The 15,553-nt window shown below is 42.1% G+C and overlaps 1 protein-coding gene across 1 annotated transcript in view; it reads left to right on the top strand.

The window, feature by feature from the left end:
- NDUFA12 (NADH:ubiquinone oxidoreductase subunit A12) overlaps window positions 1-15,330 on the top strand; it is a 28,125-nt gene extending 12,795 nt beyond the window's left edge. Inside the window, exon 4 of the mRNA XM_090042707.1 lies at window positions 15,067-15,330. Coding sequence (XP_089898833.1) covers window positions 15,067-15,247 — 181 coding nt within the window. The 3' untranslated portion in view covers window positions 15,248-15,330. The remainder of the gene's footprint in view (window positions 1-15,066) is intronic.
- The last annotated feature ends 223 nt before the right edge of the window (window positions 15,331-15,553 follow it).

Below are 15,553 nucleotides of genomic sequence, written 5' to 3'. Positions count from 1 at the left end.
GAACTGAACATGTTCTCCTTGGGGAATGCTGTTAAACAAACTGAAAACTAATATATTCTGGCAGCTGTTTCTAATGTTACCTTTTTGTTTATGCCTGTGATAGCTGCACTGAAAGTCCTTATCGCGGAGAACTTGCATTAGTAAAGCTGATATAAAATTTTAGCTTGTATTAATTCCATCTTGAAATAAAAATCTTTGATTTTTAGGGTGCAGGATTGCACGATGGTGTAAGTGGCAGGCCATGAGAAAATGAGTTTGGTTTTGTCTCTCCCCCCCCCTTGGTATGCGTCTCAAAACCTACTGCACAAATAATTAGAGGCAAGTTGTCAGTCTTTGCTCAGAGACGCCTGTGACTTTTATAACAGAACAATTGCAGATCAAGATTAAAGCTTTGTAGCAGAGCTGTGGAGGGATACTTGTGGAGTACCTGTTCATACAGAGTCAGTGCCATCTGTTGCTCTTTTTCATCAGCTCTGATTTTGCTCATTCTTGCTTTTGAATAAGCTTTCATTATTATTTGATATATTTTGAGATGCTAAACTGGATGAAATGGGGCCATGTAGGTTTATGGATAAAAGTATAGTATGGGAAATGCTTTTCACACTCTTCCAAGAACAGATTTTTTTTCATTTAATTGCACACAGTTGTGGATGCTTCCTTATTCACCATCCTGATCTGTATGTGTAATAGTTTTTGGAGTAAGGAAAACATCTCACTTAGTTTTAAGCTTTCTTAGTTCTAGGCTTTCCCTGTTTCTTCAGCCCAGGTCAGTACTTTTCTTTCTTATGGTTTTGTTTTTCATTAGCTGTGATTGTATCTGCTGTAGAGAAGTGTATATTAAAGAAGTAGTGCACAGCTACATGATACAGTGTTCAAAATACCAGCAGAGCAGTTTCAAGAATTCTTGTGGTATCTTTAGAATTTCGACAGAGTAGTAGGGAAACCTTTTTTCTGAATTCTGCCATTATCAGCATATTTTCATGCCTTGCTTTTCAGGTATTTAATACATCATTCCTGTGTGTGTGCACGCGTGCATGTGTGTGTGTGTATGTATATGCCATTTGCATTTCTGTTGTATGAAAAAAATACTTTTCTGCTCATGTACTTCAGTGTGCACAAACTATGATTGTACTAAATCTGGGATTCTTATGCTAAAAAGAATGATCACTTTGCTAATACCTGACCATATAGCTGTTAACAGGTACAGTGATCATTGCAAATATGCCAGCAGAATAAGGTATTGGGAACTAATTAAAAACATTAAATATATTTAAGAAATGGTTAGCTTAAACAAAAATAGGTTTGCCTTTATACTACATGAATATGACTCTCTTAAATATGATTTATATCACATATAAATCTTCTCTGTTGTATGAGAACCGTGTAACTTAAATATACATATCTTGTGTGCCTGAATATCACTTAATATATCTGGTTTATTAAAAATTGCATCTCTAAATGTTAGTTAACTTTGATTTCTTCATTGAATTATGGATTTTCCATAAAGCTTTTCTGTTTTTTAACTACGGAAAGAGTGCTTCCTTTTTGATCCGAGATTGTTGGCATCAATTTTCTCCTCTCTTCTCCTACCAGATTGGGAAAGAACACCCCTCTATTGAGTTGCTCAGTGGATTTCAGTTTATTTTTTGGCATTGAAGAACTACAGAATGTTGACCTTTGCAGGTGATCTGAAGATTGGAAGTGGCAGGATGAGCTAAAAATGGTATCTTTCCAAATAGTAACTCCCTATTACTAGTGGAAGGACTGTGAAAAGGCAAATTACAGCCTCAGAGAGCTAGTTGTCATCTTGGCAGTTTTGTTCTCCAGCTGGTGGAGAATAATCTCTGTCGGATGTCTGAGGGAGAAAGCAAATGCTAGTTCAGACAAAAAGAATTAAAAGTTGTCTTAACTTTGTAGTTTTGGGATAGATTAAACATTGTTTGAATTTTTTTACTTCTAATATCTCTTGGATTGACTTTTAGATAATTGAGACTGAAACGAATTATGGCTTCTTATTATGTACTTCTAAGTAATGCTTATTATAGGAACATTTAAAAGAAGGCTTGGTCAGTGCCTGTATTTTAAATCACCATCTTCTTAGAGTCATGGTACACTCCCAGTATGGTTACCTTTCTTTGAGAACATATATCTGCTACTTTTTTCTCCAGCTGTTACAGCTCTACTACTCTTAGAAGTGTGAGATCTGAGACTAGTGAGGCTCCCTGCTGTTTCCTATTATGTATGTAATATGATTATTGTATAGGTTCCAGATACTCTATTGGTGTCCATCTGTTTCAAGATAATCTTTTTCTGGAAGCCTTTTGGATTTTTGTGTACTATTTTTTTTCACAGCAAATTACTAGTTGTATCCTTACAATCCTTGGGAGACAAGTCCTAACTTCTTGGTGATAGCTCTGTAGATTAGAGTTGCACTTTTAGGATTATGTGGTATGTTTGTGTCATGAGAGATACTGTAGGGTTCTTTATCTTTGTGTGTCTTCTGATCGACACATCTAAATTAATTTCAGATGCTGTAAGAGATGGAAGACCTCTTATTCTCTCTCACTGTTTCCATAATCTAATACTCATTCTAATGAGTACTAATCCTCATGCTAAATTTTCAACGTTTTAACAATTAAATATTAGTGTGGTTTCATATCTGAGGTTGTGAACTCATTGGTAAGATGCTCTTTGTCAGCATAGCATACTTTGCTGTTTAGGCCAGAGGTGCTCAGCCTCTGGCTCATGGTCCTCTGCACGGGTCTAGAAATTTGGCAGCAGGTGAGTGATGGCCATTAGTACAGCCACACATCCTCCTGCCAAATCCCCACACCCCACTCTGTACGCAGCCCACTGGAACCAAGCTACGTCCCCTTCCCCCATGGGGCTGGGTCAGGGGTGGGCAAAATGCGGCCCCGGGGGCTGGATGCGGCCCACCAGGCCATTCTATCCAGCCTGTGGAGCCCATAAAAAATTTAGAAAATTAATATTAATCTGCCCTGGGCTGCCTGTCGTGCAGTCCGTGATGGTTTGCTGAAACTTGGTAAGAAGCCCTGTGCCCAAAATAATTGCCTGCCCCTGAGCTGGGCCATTCCCCCTTCCTTTCCCGCAGGGCTGGGTTAGGCCAGGCTAGTCCCCTATCCCATCCCACTGAGCCGGGTTGGGGCCTGGCCATGCTGACTTCCCTTCCTACGGGACCATGCCCCATTCCCTTTTCATGGGGCTGGGTTGGGACCTGGTTATGCCCCCTTCCCTTTTCACTGACTGGATCTAGCTCCTTTCCTCTGAAGGGCTACACTAGGGCTAGCCTGCCCTCTGAACTCCTTCCACGTGGGCAGATGGTGTTTGCCGTGCCTGCCTGGGCACCGTATGTAGAATACTGGCTGGATTCAGCCCGTGGATGGACAGAGCTCTGCTACTCTGGCTTGCTAGGCAAAAAAAAAAAAGTTGGGCACCACTGAATTAGACTAATGAGAGTTATGTTACAAGGTAGAGCTCAAGTGGAGCAATTAGAGCTGATTTTTTTTTTTTTTTTAAAGTGGTGTTTCAGTGCAATGGAAAGTTCTGTATTTTGCCATATTCATTCCTAATCAAAACATTTCATTTTGACTCAACACTGAACTGCCATTTAATTATAATGGGGTGATACCTCATATTCACATTCTTCTGCATGGGCCAGATTCACTAGGTAGAGGATATCTTCCATGTGGTGTCACATAGCTTGGTGAGAGAATGCATAATGGCATACTTAAAGATAAAAGCTAGCTAAGGAAGCCAGCCCACCAAAGAACAAGGGGACTGTAACGGTGGCTTTGTGTACCCTCAGGAGTCATTTTGATGTCAGAGGCTGCTGGCATTCCATACCAGTTCGATTCAAACCCAATACTTTGGTTTAGTTCAGGCAAAAAAAAATGGGGGAAAGCTATGTGAAACAAAATAATTCATTTTAATTTTCTTAATGGAAAATCAAAACATTTGAAGTAAAGTAAAATTTGGTGGTGATACAAATTTTACAGTTCAAATTTTACAGAAACTGCCTTTTCTGTCCATCATTGTGATGGGAAATCTCTAAACAGCTAACCAATTGCTTTGAACTGCAGTTCAGCCTGATACTGATATCCATTTAATTTAGCTGTATAGTGAATTCTGTCATTAGCATAGTCTTTAAAAAAAAAAAATGTTCTCTAGAGCCTTGTATATCATAAGCATTTCTACTTCCATATATGTAAGAAGGCCCAGTGTTACTCCTAATTTCTTTTCTCCTCCTCCTAAACAAAAATATTGCAATATGATACTACCCCCAGTGTCCTTAGGGGTTCTGGTCATCCAGTGTTACACAGTATCTTTTCTGCTGCTTCATGCACCTAAACACATATATCCAACTACAAATATATTTGTATACCAGTGTATACATGCTGGGTGAGGGTGAGCTAGTAGGAGCAGTATCCCTTTTAAACTAATTTTCTAACTGATCTGTATTTTTGTGCTGTCTTTTCTTGGTTTTTGGAGGGGCGGCAGTGGGAGAAGCAAACTATTAGTATTGTCAGACTGGGCACAGGGCTTTTCTTTCTCTTCTTAGGCCTGCTGTAGGCTTCTAATAGTTAAAATATGGCCAGAGCATGGATCTGCCTGGACTTGTAAGAGACGATACGTTTAAGTTGCAGGAAATCTGAAAGTTTGGGGAGGCCAGAGTTGGTGCATAAGTTCTAGCTCTCAGGAGGGTGCCAGATGAGATCTACACCACAGGAGCCTGCCAAGAGACCCCACATATTGAGCCAGTGCCTGAATGCTTTTCAGACTCTGGAGACTTGAAACAGATGGGAGATGAGTGGCTGCAAAGCAAACTGGTGGTCATGAAGGTTTTCTCAATCTGCATTTGTAATTCTGATTGATTTGGGTTAGTGTAGGGGGACAAAGGGCAAGGGTCAGGACACTTCACTCCTCTACTGCACCCCCTACCACCTGCCCTTTTGCTACTGCTTTACCTGCTGTAGCATGGGTGGAGGGTGGAATTTGACAGCCCCTTCAATAATTAAATTCTATATGTGGAAAGTTATAACATTTATAAATGTTTTATGGATAGAATCTAATTATTGGGGGGTCATCTTAAATTCAGAGTTGTCTTGTATTTGGGTAAATACAGTAACCTTCTGTTGGCATGGCTTCTAGAGTGGGCTGAACCTCTGGTTTCTTTTGACTGAGAGGCCTGGCTTGGCCTTTTCAGTCCTTGACCCTCCCTGCTTATTGTGACCCTTCCCTAGGGAGTTACCTTCCAGTTCAGCTCCTGAAAAGTTAAGTCCCTCTCTGAGGGGAGAAGAATGCCCCCTGAAATGGCAAGAACCAAAGCACATAGCTTCTCTTCAACCAAAGTATTTATGGGGCAATTGTAGTACAGCAAGAATACTCCTTGAACTAAAACAGCTCACAGAGCCAGGCTCTGAACACCCCAAAAGTTACCTTAGCTATTTTCTCTCGGCCCATCTCTCAGGGACTTCCCAGCTTCTTGGTCTGCTCTGTCAGTTGTTTAAACCATACCTCCTAGCCTTACTTGAGTCTCTTGGGTTTCACCTTCAAAGGATGTTTTACCAAGCTCACCTTGTTGAGATATCAGCAAGGCTATTCAATTCTTTGTTATTGTAAATGCATGTCCTCCCTTGGGCAAGGCAGCTCTGGCTGCAGTATCTCCTAATCCCTTCTTTCCTGCCCTGTTCCAGTTAGTCAGGGAAACTGAGGCATGCAGCACTGTTACAACATGAATACAATTAAACCAGAAATATTACAGCAGAATTATAGGTTATCACACATATGCTGCTGTTACCATCAGGCAGATGCATTGCCCACCCCATACACAGATTTACCTTCTTTTCTTGTCTCTTAAATTCTTTGGTCTCATTTTTCTATCACTTAATCGTTGTGATTGGTTATGGCTCGATTCAATATCCATTGAAGTTTTGGGTTCAGTATCATTATTGAAATAGCTGTTGTATACAGGTATTCTCTTCTGGATTTCCTCTCCAGCATTGACATTGCCGCAGCTTAAATTAGCATTGCACTTTTTTTTGGATGTCTCTAATCTAGCACCAGATCTTTTCTCTGGTTGTCCATGAAGATGCATACCTTACACCACATGGTTTGGCTTCTTTTCTGATAGCTTTATAAATACTTAAACAGGGTGGCATGGATACCCAAAACAGTTTGGAAATGAAAAAAATCAGGCAGTGTAACCAGTAGAGCTCTGCGAAACACCATCATTTCATCTCGACATCTGTTTTTCCATTTTGAAGGGACAGTGTTTCGTTTTGTCTTGAAGCACTGTCCAGTTTCATTTTGTCAAAACTGTTTCACTGTTTTGACGTTTTGCTCATGGGCTATAATGTGGAATAATGAAAATGCCTAAAATGTTGTCATTTGTTGCGTGATTTAGAAGCAAATTGCAGAGATAGTACCCCCTTCTGAGGGCATGAAGCCTGCCAAATTTTAAGGAGATGGGTGGAGAGGCTTCTCGTAAACTGCACCTCAAAGTCTTGAAAGCAAAACTCATGACACTTGCTGGCAGTGGCAGCCTCCTGTCATCCAGCATGCAGAACTGGGGGTCCGAACCCCCAGGAGGGGTGTGGGTCTGTGGTGGACGCCTCCTGGCGGTGTGGGCCCCCAGATCTGTGCCAGGTGACAGGAGGCTGCCGCCTGGGACCAGTGCTGGGTGCACAGGCTGTTGCCAGCACTGGGCTCCTTAAGGTTTAGCCCAGCAGCGGGAGGTGGAGCGCAGCCCCAGCTCTCTCTGCCTCCTGCCACCGGGCCATGCTCCAAGCAGCTCCGCAGCCATATGAAGCTCAGCCCAGTGGCAGGAGGTGAAGCGCAGCCCTGGGTCTTCACCTCCTGCCGCCAGCCTGTGCTCTGAGCAGCTCCGTAGCCCCACGGAGTGCAGCCCAGCAGCGGGAGGCAGGCAGAGCCAGGACTGCGCTCTGATCGGCTCTGCCAGCCCCACGGAGCGCAGCCTGGAAGCAGGAGGCGGGGAGAGCCAGGGCTGCCCTCCCTGCCAGGCTGAGCTCCATTGGGCTGTGGAACTGCTTGGAGCACAGCCCTGGCTCTGCATGCCTCCCACCACTGGGCTGTTTTGAAACTTGAAACATTTCAAAATTTTCAAAATGTTTCAGTGCCCTTATTTCATTTAGAAGCTTTTTGTTTCATTTTGATTTCACTGTTTTGAACTCAAAACGTGTTGAAACCAGCTTCAAAACGAAACGCTTGGCAAAATTTTGTACAGCCCTAGTAACCAACTATAGCTGCTTTTTGGTTCAGTAGCCATGCAGACATACAGGGAATCCTATTCAGCCCAACATCACAGAATGCTGTAGGGTTTTCATTCTCTACTTGTTGAAGAAGAGGTAATGACTTGGGCTCTGGAAGGAAGCGGGCATCCTGTATTTTCACATTTCCCCTCTTTGCTCTTGATTTATACCTTCATCATTCACATGTAAGATAAGTCTGTTGTATTTATTTGATCCTAGAGAATTCCTGCATACCATAAATAATTCTCATAAAGCTGAAAAAAGAACCAGAAACTTCGAATGGCAAGGAATTGTGCTATTTTGCTGTAAGGCTGTTGTTGCATAAAACTTAAAAAAAAAAATCTTAACCAAGGGAGAAGAAAGATCAAATTAAAGAATGAGAGAAAAATGGGAAGAGTGCCACATGTTCATGAACAGCATGATAAACTAGCATCTTTTTGTGATTGAAATTGACCCTTGTGAAGTCTTTAGCTGCCATGGTTACTACCCTGCTACTATATAATGGCATATCAGCTTGCTGCACTGCAGCAAAAGGGAAAGGAAAATGGAAATGAAAGTAGATTAAAGGGTGAGTGAGTTAGACGTTATAAATTAATACAGAATGACAGTGACCTGAGTTTCTTTTCCCTAGAAAATCTCTGGAACAGTAAACAGGGTTCATCTCTTTCCTTTCCTTTTTAGAGTGGTAAAAATAAAAGCTCTGATTTGTCCTTCATTACAGTAATTGAATGTTACGAATTTATTGAAAATGATTGGCTGTCATAATCACCTAGATATGTGTCGGTATTAATTTTCAGTTTTAACTCGCTTTGAAGAAAATGAAGGTATTGGCTCAAATGCATATCTTATGTGAACCCATGCAGATGCTGGCTGAGGAAGTACTATAATTACATTACAGCATTTGTAGTCTTTAATTCCTGTTTGACCACTTGTCAAACTTGACACCAGTTTCATGTGTCTTCAGTTTAAACTATCTCTGGATTTAAATATTTGTGCGTGTTCATTTAAGATTTTAATTAAGTCCTACCTGGTCTCAGGGAAATTTTCTTTTTTTATTTTGCGCTCCTCAATTTTAACATTTCTTTCATCTAATTCATGCAAGCCAAGTCTAGTGACTTAGCACATTGAATGGTAGACAGGCTAGCTGCTTCCCTGTTTATATGTCTCAAGGAATTGTCTTAGCCCCTTCAGACTTAATTTGTAATAGGAGAGTAAAGGGAGTCAAACAAAGTTCTTACACTGATTTAACATGACCTGTCACTTCTGGACCCTCCATAGTATAAAACCAGCCTGAAAGATTTTTGTGCTAAAATTCCTGCCATGGGAGATGCCAAATAAGTCCTCTTATCCATTCTAGTGCTTAAAGAACTTACGGGAATGGAAATGCAAACCCCTGGTATAGTTTAAAGTCTATTTGAAAGAAACTTCTGAGGATTTCTTCCCAAAATAGATAGTTTTATGTTCACTTTATACAATTTAGCCTAAGAAATACTGTTACAGCAAGTGGAAGCCTTGAGACAGCAAAGTTAACCATCCAGAACCAAGAGCTTCTGAAAGGAGTTGCATTATAATACTCACTGGGCCTTTTAAAGGACAGCAGCTGTAATTAGGTATAATACCTTTAACAGCTAAATAAATACATAATGAATAAGGTGAAATGCATGTAAGCTTTCAAAACCATCTTCTAGAAATACCTGTTGGTTTCAGTACCAATAATTGGATCTGTGTTTGTATCTTAATAAGGGCCAGTGATTTACTTTCTGCTTCCCAATAGGAAGTCCATCTTGATGTGGAATTTAAAACTTGCCTGCACAAATATGAACATGGTCTCATGTGGAGCTGGCAGTGTTTCAGAATATCCTGACAGCCAATATAGTAGTTGTTAAATTAGTGCTTTAAAATGACTTTTAATGACTTACCCCTAAGAAAGCTGTAATATAGTATAGCATAAGGTAATGTTTGCAGCTTTTTTAACTTTCTGCAGAATAAGAAGCACATAAGACCTGTCATTTACTAGGTCAGACCATAGGCCATCTTGCCCAATGTCCTGCCATTCAGTGGAAGAATGGAGATGCTGAAAGGGAGAGAGTGAACAGGGTATGATCAGAGTTTCTTCCACTGTTCCTCTCACACTTGCACCCTCTAGCATTTAAGTACTCAACTATATGTTCACATATTTCAGGGTGTACGTGAGATGTACGTACTTGTATAGCTACCAGTCAGTTTTGCTATAACTTACCAGAGGCGGAACTACCTGCTGCTGTTATTGCCAAGTGCTGGGGGGTGGTTAAATAACCTGACAACTAGAGATGAACCAGTACATCAGCCCCATATTGGATCACCACTGATATAGGGAAAAGGGAATGTATCGGAGATTGGCTTTTTTTGCTTGATGTGGCCAATAATGTGGCTGATAAATGCCCCATGCATGTGCACAGCCACAGCATGCATGAGGCCAGGAGTGCAGTCCAGCAGCTTGGAGAGCAACATCTGGCTGCTAAGTCTGGTGTGGGGGAGGGGGTGTGGGGGGCAGATTGAGGCCTCTGGGGTGAGGGATATAGTGGGGCTGGGACAAGCACGGGACAGCCTTGAGTGGCTCATCTGGGGGTATGGGGTGGAGGGGGCAGCTCCTGCCGCTGCACGCACCCTGGAAGGGCACGAGGGGCGTGTACCCCCAGATCTGGTCATGGAGCAGGCTGCCATTGCGGGCTGGGATCAGGGTCTGCATGAGGCTCCTCCCGGCAGGGGCTGGGCCAGGCTGTACTGTGCTGTGCTCGAGGCTTGCGGCAGCAGCACTGGAAGGGGGGTTTTGGGGGGCTATGGCAAATTTTTTGGGATGACAGCAGTCACCCTCTGTAGCCCTGCTCCCAGCGCCACCGCCACCTGCCCGGAGCACAGGGCAGCCTGGCCCAGCCCTTCTGCCAGGAAGAGCCTGGTGCAACTATGGCCCCAACCTACAATGGCATCCCTCCCCAGGCAGATCTGGGGGCACACACCCCTCATGCCCTCCTGGGATGCATACAGGGTGGGAGCTGCACACCCCCCCCCGCACCCCCTGGCTTGGCTGCTTGTGGCTCTGTCCTGCACCTGGCCCACTCCAGCTGGGCAGCACCTGCCCCAGCCCCACTTCCTCCCTCACTGCAGGGGCCTTGATCTGTTTCCCCCCCCCCCCATGCCCCTTCCCCCACACCAGACTTACCAGCCCCATGCTGGTCTCCATGCTGCCTGGCTGCATGTTGGAATCAGACCAGTATCATCTGATACAGCTCTTTAAAAATCGACCACAGTATTGGCTCAAAAAATCTGTCAGTGCACCTCTGCTGGTAACCTCTAGAGTGCCAATGGCTTTGCATAGAGGAGCACCTTAGACTTCATGATGGGATAGGTTGGGCTCTTTAACCCTGGTTACCAGCCAGTCTAGGAGTAGAGCAGCTTTCATAGATAAGTTTCATAGATTTCATAGACATTAGGGCTGGAAGGGACCTCGGGAGATCATTGAGTCCAGCCCCCTGCCCAAAGGGCAGGAAGTCAGCTGGGGTCATAGGATCCCAGCAAGATAAGCATCCAATTTACTCTTGAAGGTGTTCAATGTAGGTGCTTGAACCACCTCCGCTGGCAGACTGTTTCAGACCTTGGGGGCTCGGACAGTAAAGAAATTCTTCCTTATGTCCAGCCTGAAACGGTCTTGCAGGAGTTTGTGACCGTTCGAGCTGGGTCCCATTGGGAGGGAAGGAGGGAGTGGGGCTAGGGCTGCTGCCCAGCTTGGGGGCCCGGGACTACAATGCATGGCTGCAGGGCCCCAGTGGGGAGTGGGACTGGGCCATGGGCAGCTTGTCCAGGGAGTGGGGAGGTTGGGCATGGGCCTGTTGAGGGCTCAGGCTCACACTCTGCTGCCCTTTCCCAGGGCCTCCTTGGCCCATGCAGCCCAGTGCCACAGGACATAGTGGGGCTATGCGGGGAAGCTCGTTGCTGCTGTGAGCTCCACTTTACCCTGGTGATGCATGTAGGGACTGTGTTCCTCACTGCTGCCGCACAGGCAGGGGGATGCATTGCCAGGGCAGCACAGAGCTTGCAGTGGCAACAAGCTTCTCCACACAGCCCTGCCGTGCTCTGCAGCACCGAATCACACCCGCTGGGCTGTGGAGGCCCCAGGGGAGAGCAGTAAGGCAGGAGACCAAGCCCACAGTAGGCAGCCCACCCCATGTACAGATCTGGGGGGGCACGGGTCACCCATGGACCCTGCAGGAATTTGTGCAGTGAGCCCACAGCTGCTGCCTCCTGCCAGGGGCTGGGGGCTGTGGACCCAGATTCCTGGCCCTTTAGCCCTGGTAACTGAGGACCCCCTCCAGCAGGGCTGAGGGGTGCAGGGGGCTGTAGGGGGAGGCGAGGAGCACCAGCAGTGCCAAGGGAATTGTGGGGGAGTGAGGGGCACCAGCAGGGCTGGGGTTGGGGAGTGAGGGGCCTTTCATTTTAATAATGGATATGGGGGTTTTATCAGAGAATCTGCAGGTTTTTTTTATTGGGGAAAATCAAGGTCCTTGATTATAATTTAGTCTATAAACGGAATTTATAACTACACTCTTGTCTTGGTAGGTGAAAAAAGTTGTTTTGTACAAGACTTTCAGAAAGCAGAACAGTGACAAAATAGATATATTTTGTGGAGAATTTTTTTAAGTGCTGTTACTTGAACTTTTTAGTAGGTTAGGTCGTATATAGTTTCTGAAAAGTAAAAATACAACGTTTGTTGAAAGGTCTGAAGTCAAACCTCCTATAACTTACAAAAAGCACCACAGAAGACAAATTGTGCATGCCCTTATTGAAGTAATCTGCAAATACCATATTTACTGGAATCTAAGACCACCTTGAATTTAAGATGACCCCCCAATAATTAGATTTTATATATGGGGAAAATTTAAAATGTTATAATAATGGTATAGAATCCACTTATTGGAGTTTTGTCTTGAATTTGTCCCCAAACTGCTGCTACAGTAGGGAAAAGAGTGGCTGGGGGGTCAGGTGGCCTCTGCCTTCCCAACTTCTTCACCCTGTAGCATCTTCCCTCCCCAGCACTGTCAGACCCCACTCAAGTTCTGTTCCCTCCCTGAGCATGTAGGAGTAAGGGGCTAGTATGAAATGCAAGAGACTAAAAGCACCAATTTTGAAACAAACATACCTGTAGCAATGTTCACATGGGTAAATTACCTCAAGTACCTATAGACTTAGTTCACCCAGAATTGATACATTTTACCCTTTTTGAAACTGCGGCAAGTTTTAGCACACAACATCTATAAACACACTTTTGAGCAGCACTTTGGCACCTGCTTATGTATAGTACAGACGGTGGATGCTATTAGTCCAAAAAGGTTCATGGTTTATCTTGTTCTTTCAGCTCAGATTAAGTATAGCTCATTGGGCTGGGCTCCGGCAGTCAACCACATTTCAAGCCATGGTGACCCCACAGCCCAGCACCATATGTGTGTGTACTCCAGATAAAGTACATATTAAGCTAACCCTAACTGTAGTGTTCCAGGAGCCTAAGTTAGCCAGTTCTAGATTTTAGTTTGTGACGATACACGCTAACTTGTGTGTTTAGAAACAATCTGCACTTCTATCAATTTTATATGGCCACTTATATAAGCAAATAAATTGATGATAGAAGAGAATGGTGAAATAATAGGGGCAAAGTAATGTCACATTCGCAAAAAACTCATAAAAATTGGCTTTTGTCTAACGATTGCAGTAATAATATTAGGGGTGTCTTTAACAACATACAGATTTTTTCAGATGTGTAATTTTCAGCTGGATTGTTTCCCCTTAGGAGGCTTTCTATAAGGGATTTATTATTTACTCACTAATATTTTAATATCCCATTAAAATTAAATATATTCTCCTTCCAGTTTTGTAGTCATTACAATGGTATTTAGATAACATTAGTTTAATTTCTGTGGTATATTTATTAGAAATTTGAAACTATTCCAAAGACATTTTCAGTCAAATTCTAGACCATATTTATTCCTGTTTCAACTTTTTCTCAGTTGGACTTTATTTAAATGAGCAGAACACTGATCTTTTAGATAGGTCTAACAGATTTTGCTAATATGAGATTTTAATAGCTTGGGTTAAACACATAACCTACGTTTTTAAAAATAATTGTCTAACAGGAATGTGACTGATAAGACGCATTGTGCTGTCTCAGAAACAGGCTCCAAAGCTAAAAAGCTCGGCAGAAAGAGGATTGTATTTATATAATTGTCCGTTTTTCATTTTCTAAATATGTCATCCTGTTTGTGTTGCTAAGTGAAGGAAAATTGCAGTATTATGTCTTGGTTGCACTAGCGTTACTTAGGGATTTTGTTTTTAGGTCAAGCTGATTGGCCAAAACCTCATTAATTCCACCCCAGTAAAGGTGCATTTAGCCAAAATAACTAGTAACTTCATTTTCACTTCCCATTATTGTACATAACATACATATTTTACGTAGTGCTAGCAGGTATGAAAATGTTCAGCAGTAAAATTGGCTTTGACTACTGGAATAGAATGATGCAATGAAATGGGACAGCAGAGAACAAACTAGATTTGTGTTGATAGGTTACTGTGGGAGATGCTTTACTTGTTAATATTAATGTAATTTGCACAGAGGAGACTTAGTATAATTTAGTTTTATAGGCTAGTGATAAACATTGTAATCACTTCTTAAATGCCTAATAATGACTTGTGTTAATAATTTGTAATGCAGTCTTCAAGCATTTATGTGTAAGGTTTTTATGTTTTAACTTAAATCATTATCTGTTATCTCAAAGCTACTTATTAGCATACTTTAAAAATAAATCCAAGTAACAGTAAGGAAGGTATTATAAATGTCAGGGTAAGTATTGCATTGCATGCAAATTACTACTCTCAGTCTTTTGGTATTGAGCTCTGTAAAAGCTTCCAGTAGTAATCAACTTTTGTTCTTGTTGCTTGTAATGTCTGCCTAGAAGCTAGAGCTACATTTTTTCAGTTTCATATAAATAGGCAACAAAAATGCCCAGAAGAACTTAATCTAAATATAAAATGAGATGACTTATAAATATTGACAAATGGCTTAGGGACATGTACAGTTTCAATGTTTCTTCACTAAATAGTGGTGTAAGCAGGATTCACAGCCCCCTCTCTGTCTAACCATTGCATCTTCTGTAGGCATTGCAACTAGGTGGCTTTTAAGGAGAATGACACAATAGTGGGGCACTGTTTGTAACATTATTTGAGCCAAATTTTTAATTTTTTGCTTCTATTTAAGATGGAACCAAGTAAAATTGTCAGAAAACTCATTTGTAAATGAATTAAAACAGAATATTCACAGTGTTTTAGAAAATATGGAGGCTGTGGCCTTGCAAAGAATACTCAGTAATTCTAAAGCCATGGTTTTACATTGAATAGAATCAGTTTAATCTAATCCAGAGATAATATGAAAGTGGACCATTAAACTTGTTAAAATATTTTGTAACTAGTACTTTGGAGAGCATGGAGATTCAGAATGTGCTATATTTTCTGTTGTTCGCTAATGAGCCGCTTTCTCATTGAGTTAATTGTGCTTGATTACCAACCTTGTCCAAATACCATGTACTGCTGCTTTTTTTTTGGATGTTAAGATACATTAAAATGGTTAGATTTTTGCTCCAAAATAAATTCCCGGTATCATGTTGATTCAGAGAAGAGTCTTTGTTGTTCGTGAGGACGATTTGTTATGACATATCATATAATACCTTTTTAATAACCAGTACATTTTTCTCTGAAGGCATCGCTGGCTTCACTCCATGACCGATGACCCTCCAACAACTCATCCACCAGTTGCTCATAAATTCATCTGGGAAAACCATAAATTTAATCTGAGTGGTAGTTCTGGGCAATATGTCCCCTATTCTACAACTCGTAAGAAGATACAGGAGTGGATCCCACCTGCAACAGCTAGTAAATAAATACAAAGGTCTGATTTGTCTAGAATTAGACCCTTCATGTAAATTGTATATTAATTGAATTTAAAATAAAATGGAAAAAAACCTCTGACAAAACTAAATGTTTATTTTACTGGAGATGGGGAACACTTTACAAACAAATGGGAAATACTGGGCACATCTATGTGTTCATTAATGTGCAGTAGTTACTGCATGTTTAATTTAGAACTTATATAATCAAATACCAAATGCTCAGTAACCAGAATTGCTGTGCAGCAGTGCCAGTGAATACTTTTAAGTGATGCTACTGCTCAGTAACCTAATAATACT

This window comes from Crocodylus siamensis, chromosome 4 (assembly GCF_052110815.1).
Source record: "Crocodylus siamensis isolate JL-2025a chromosome 4, ASM5211081v1, whole genome shotgun sequence".
Lineage (NCBI taxonomy): Eukaryota > Metazoa > Chordata > Crocodylia > Crocodylidae > Crocodylus > Crocodylus siamensis.
The sequence above is the reverse complement of the archived record's forward strand: the minus strand, read 5'-3'. Positions and strand labels throughout refer to the sequence as shown.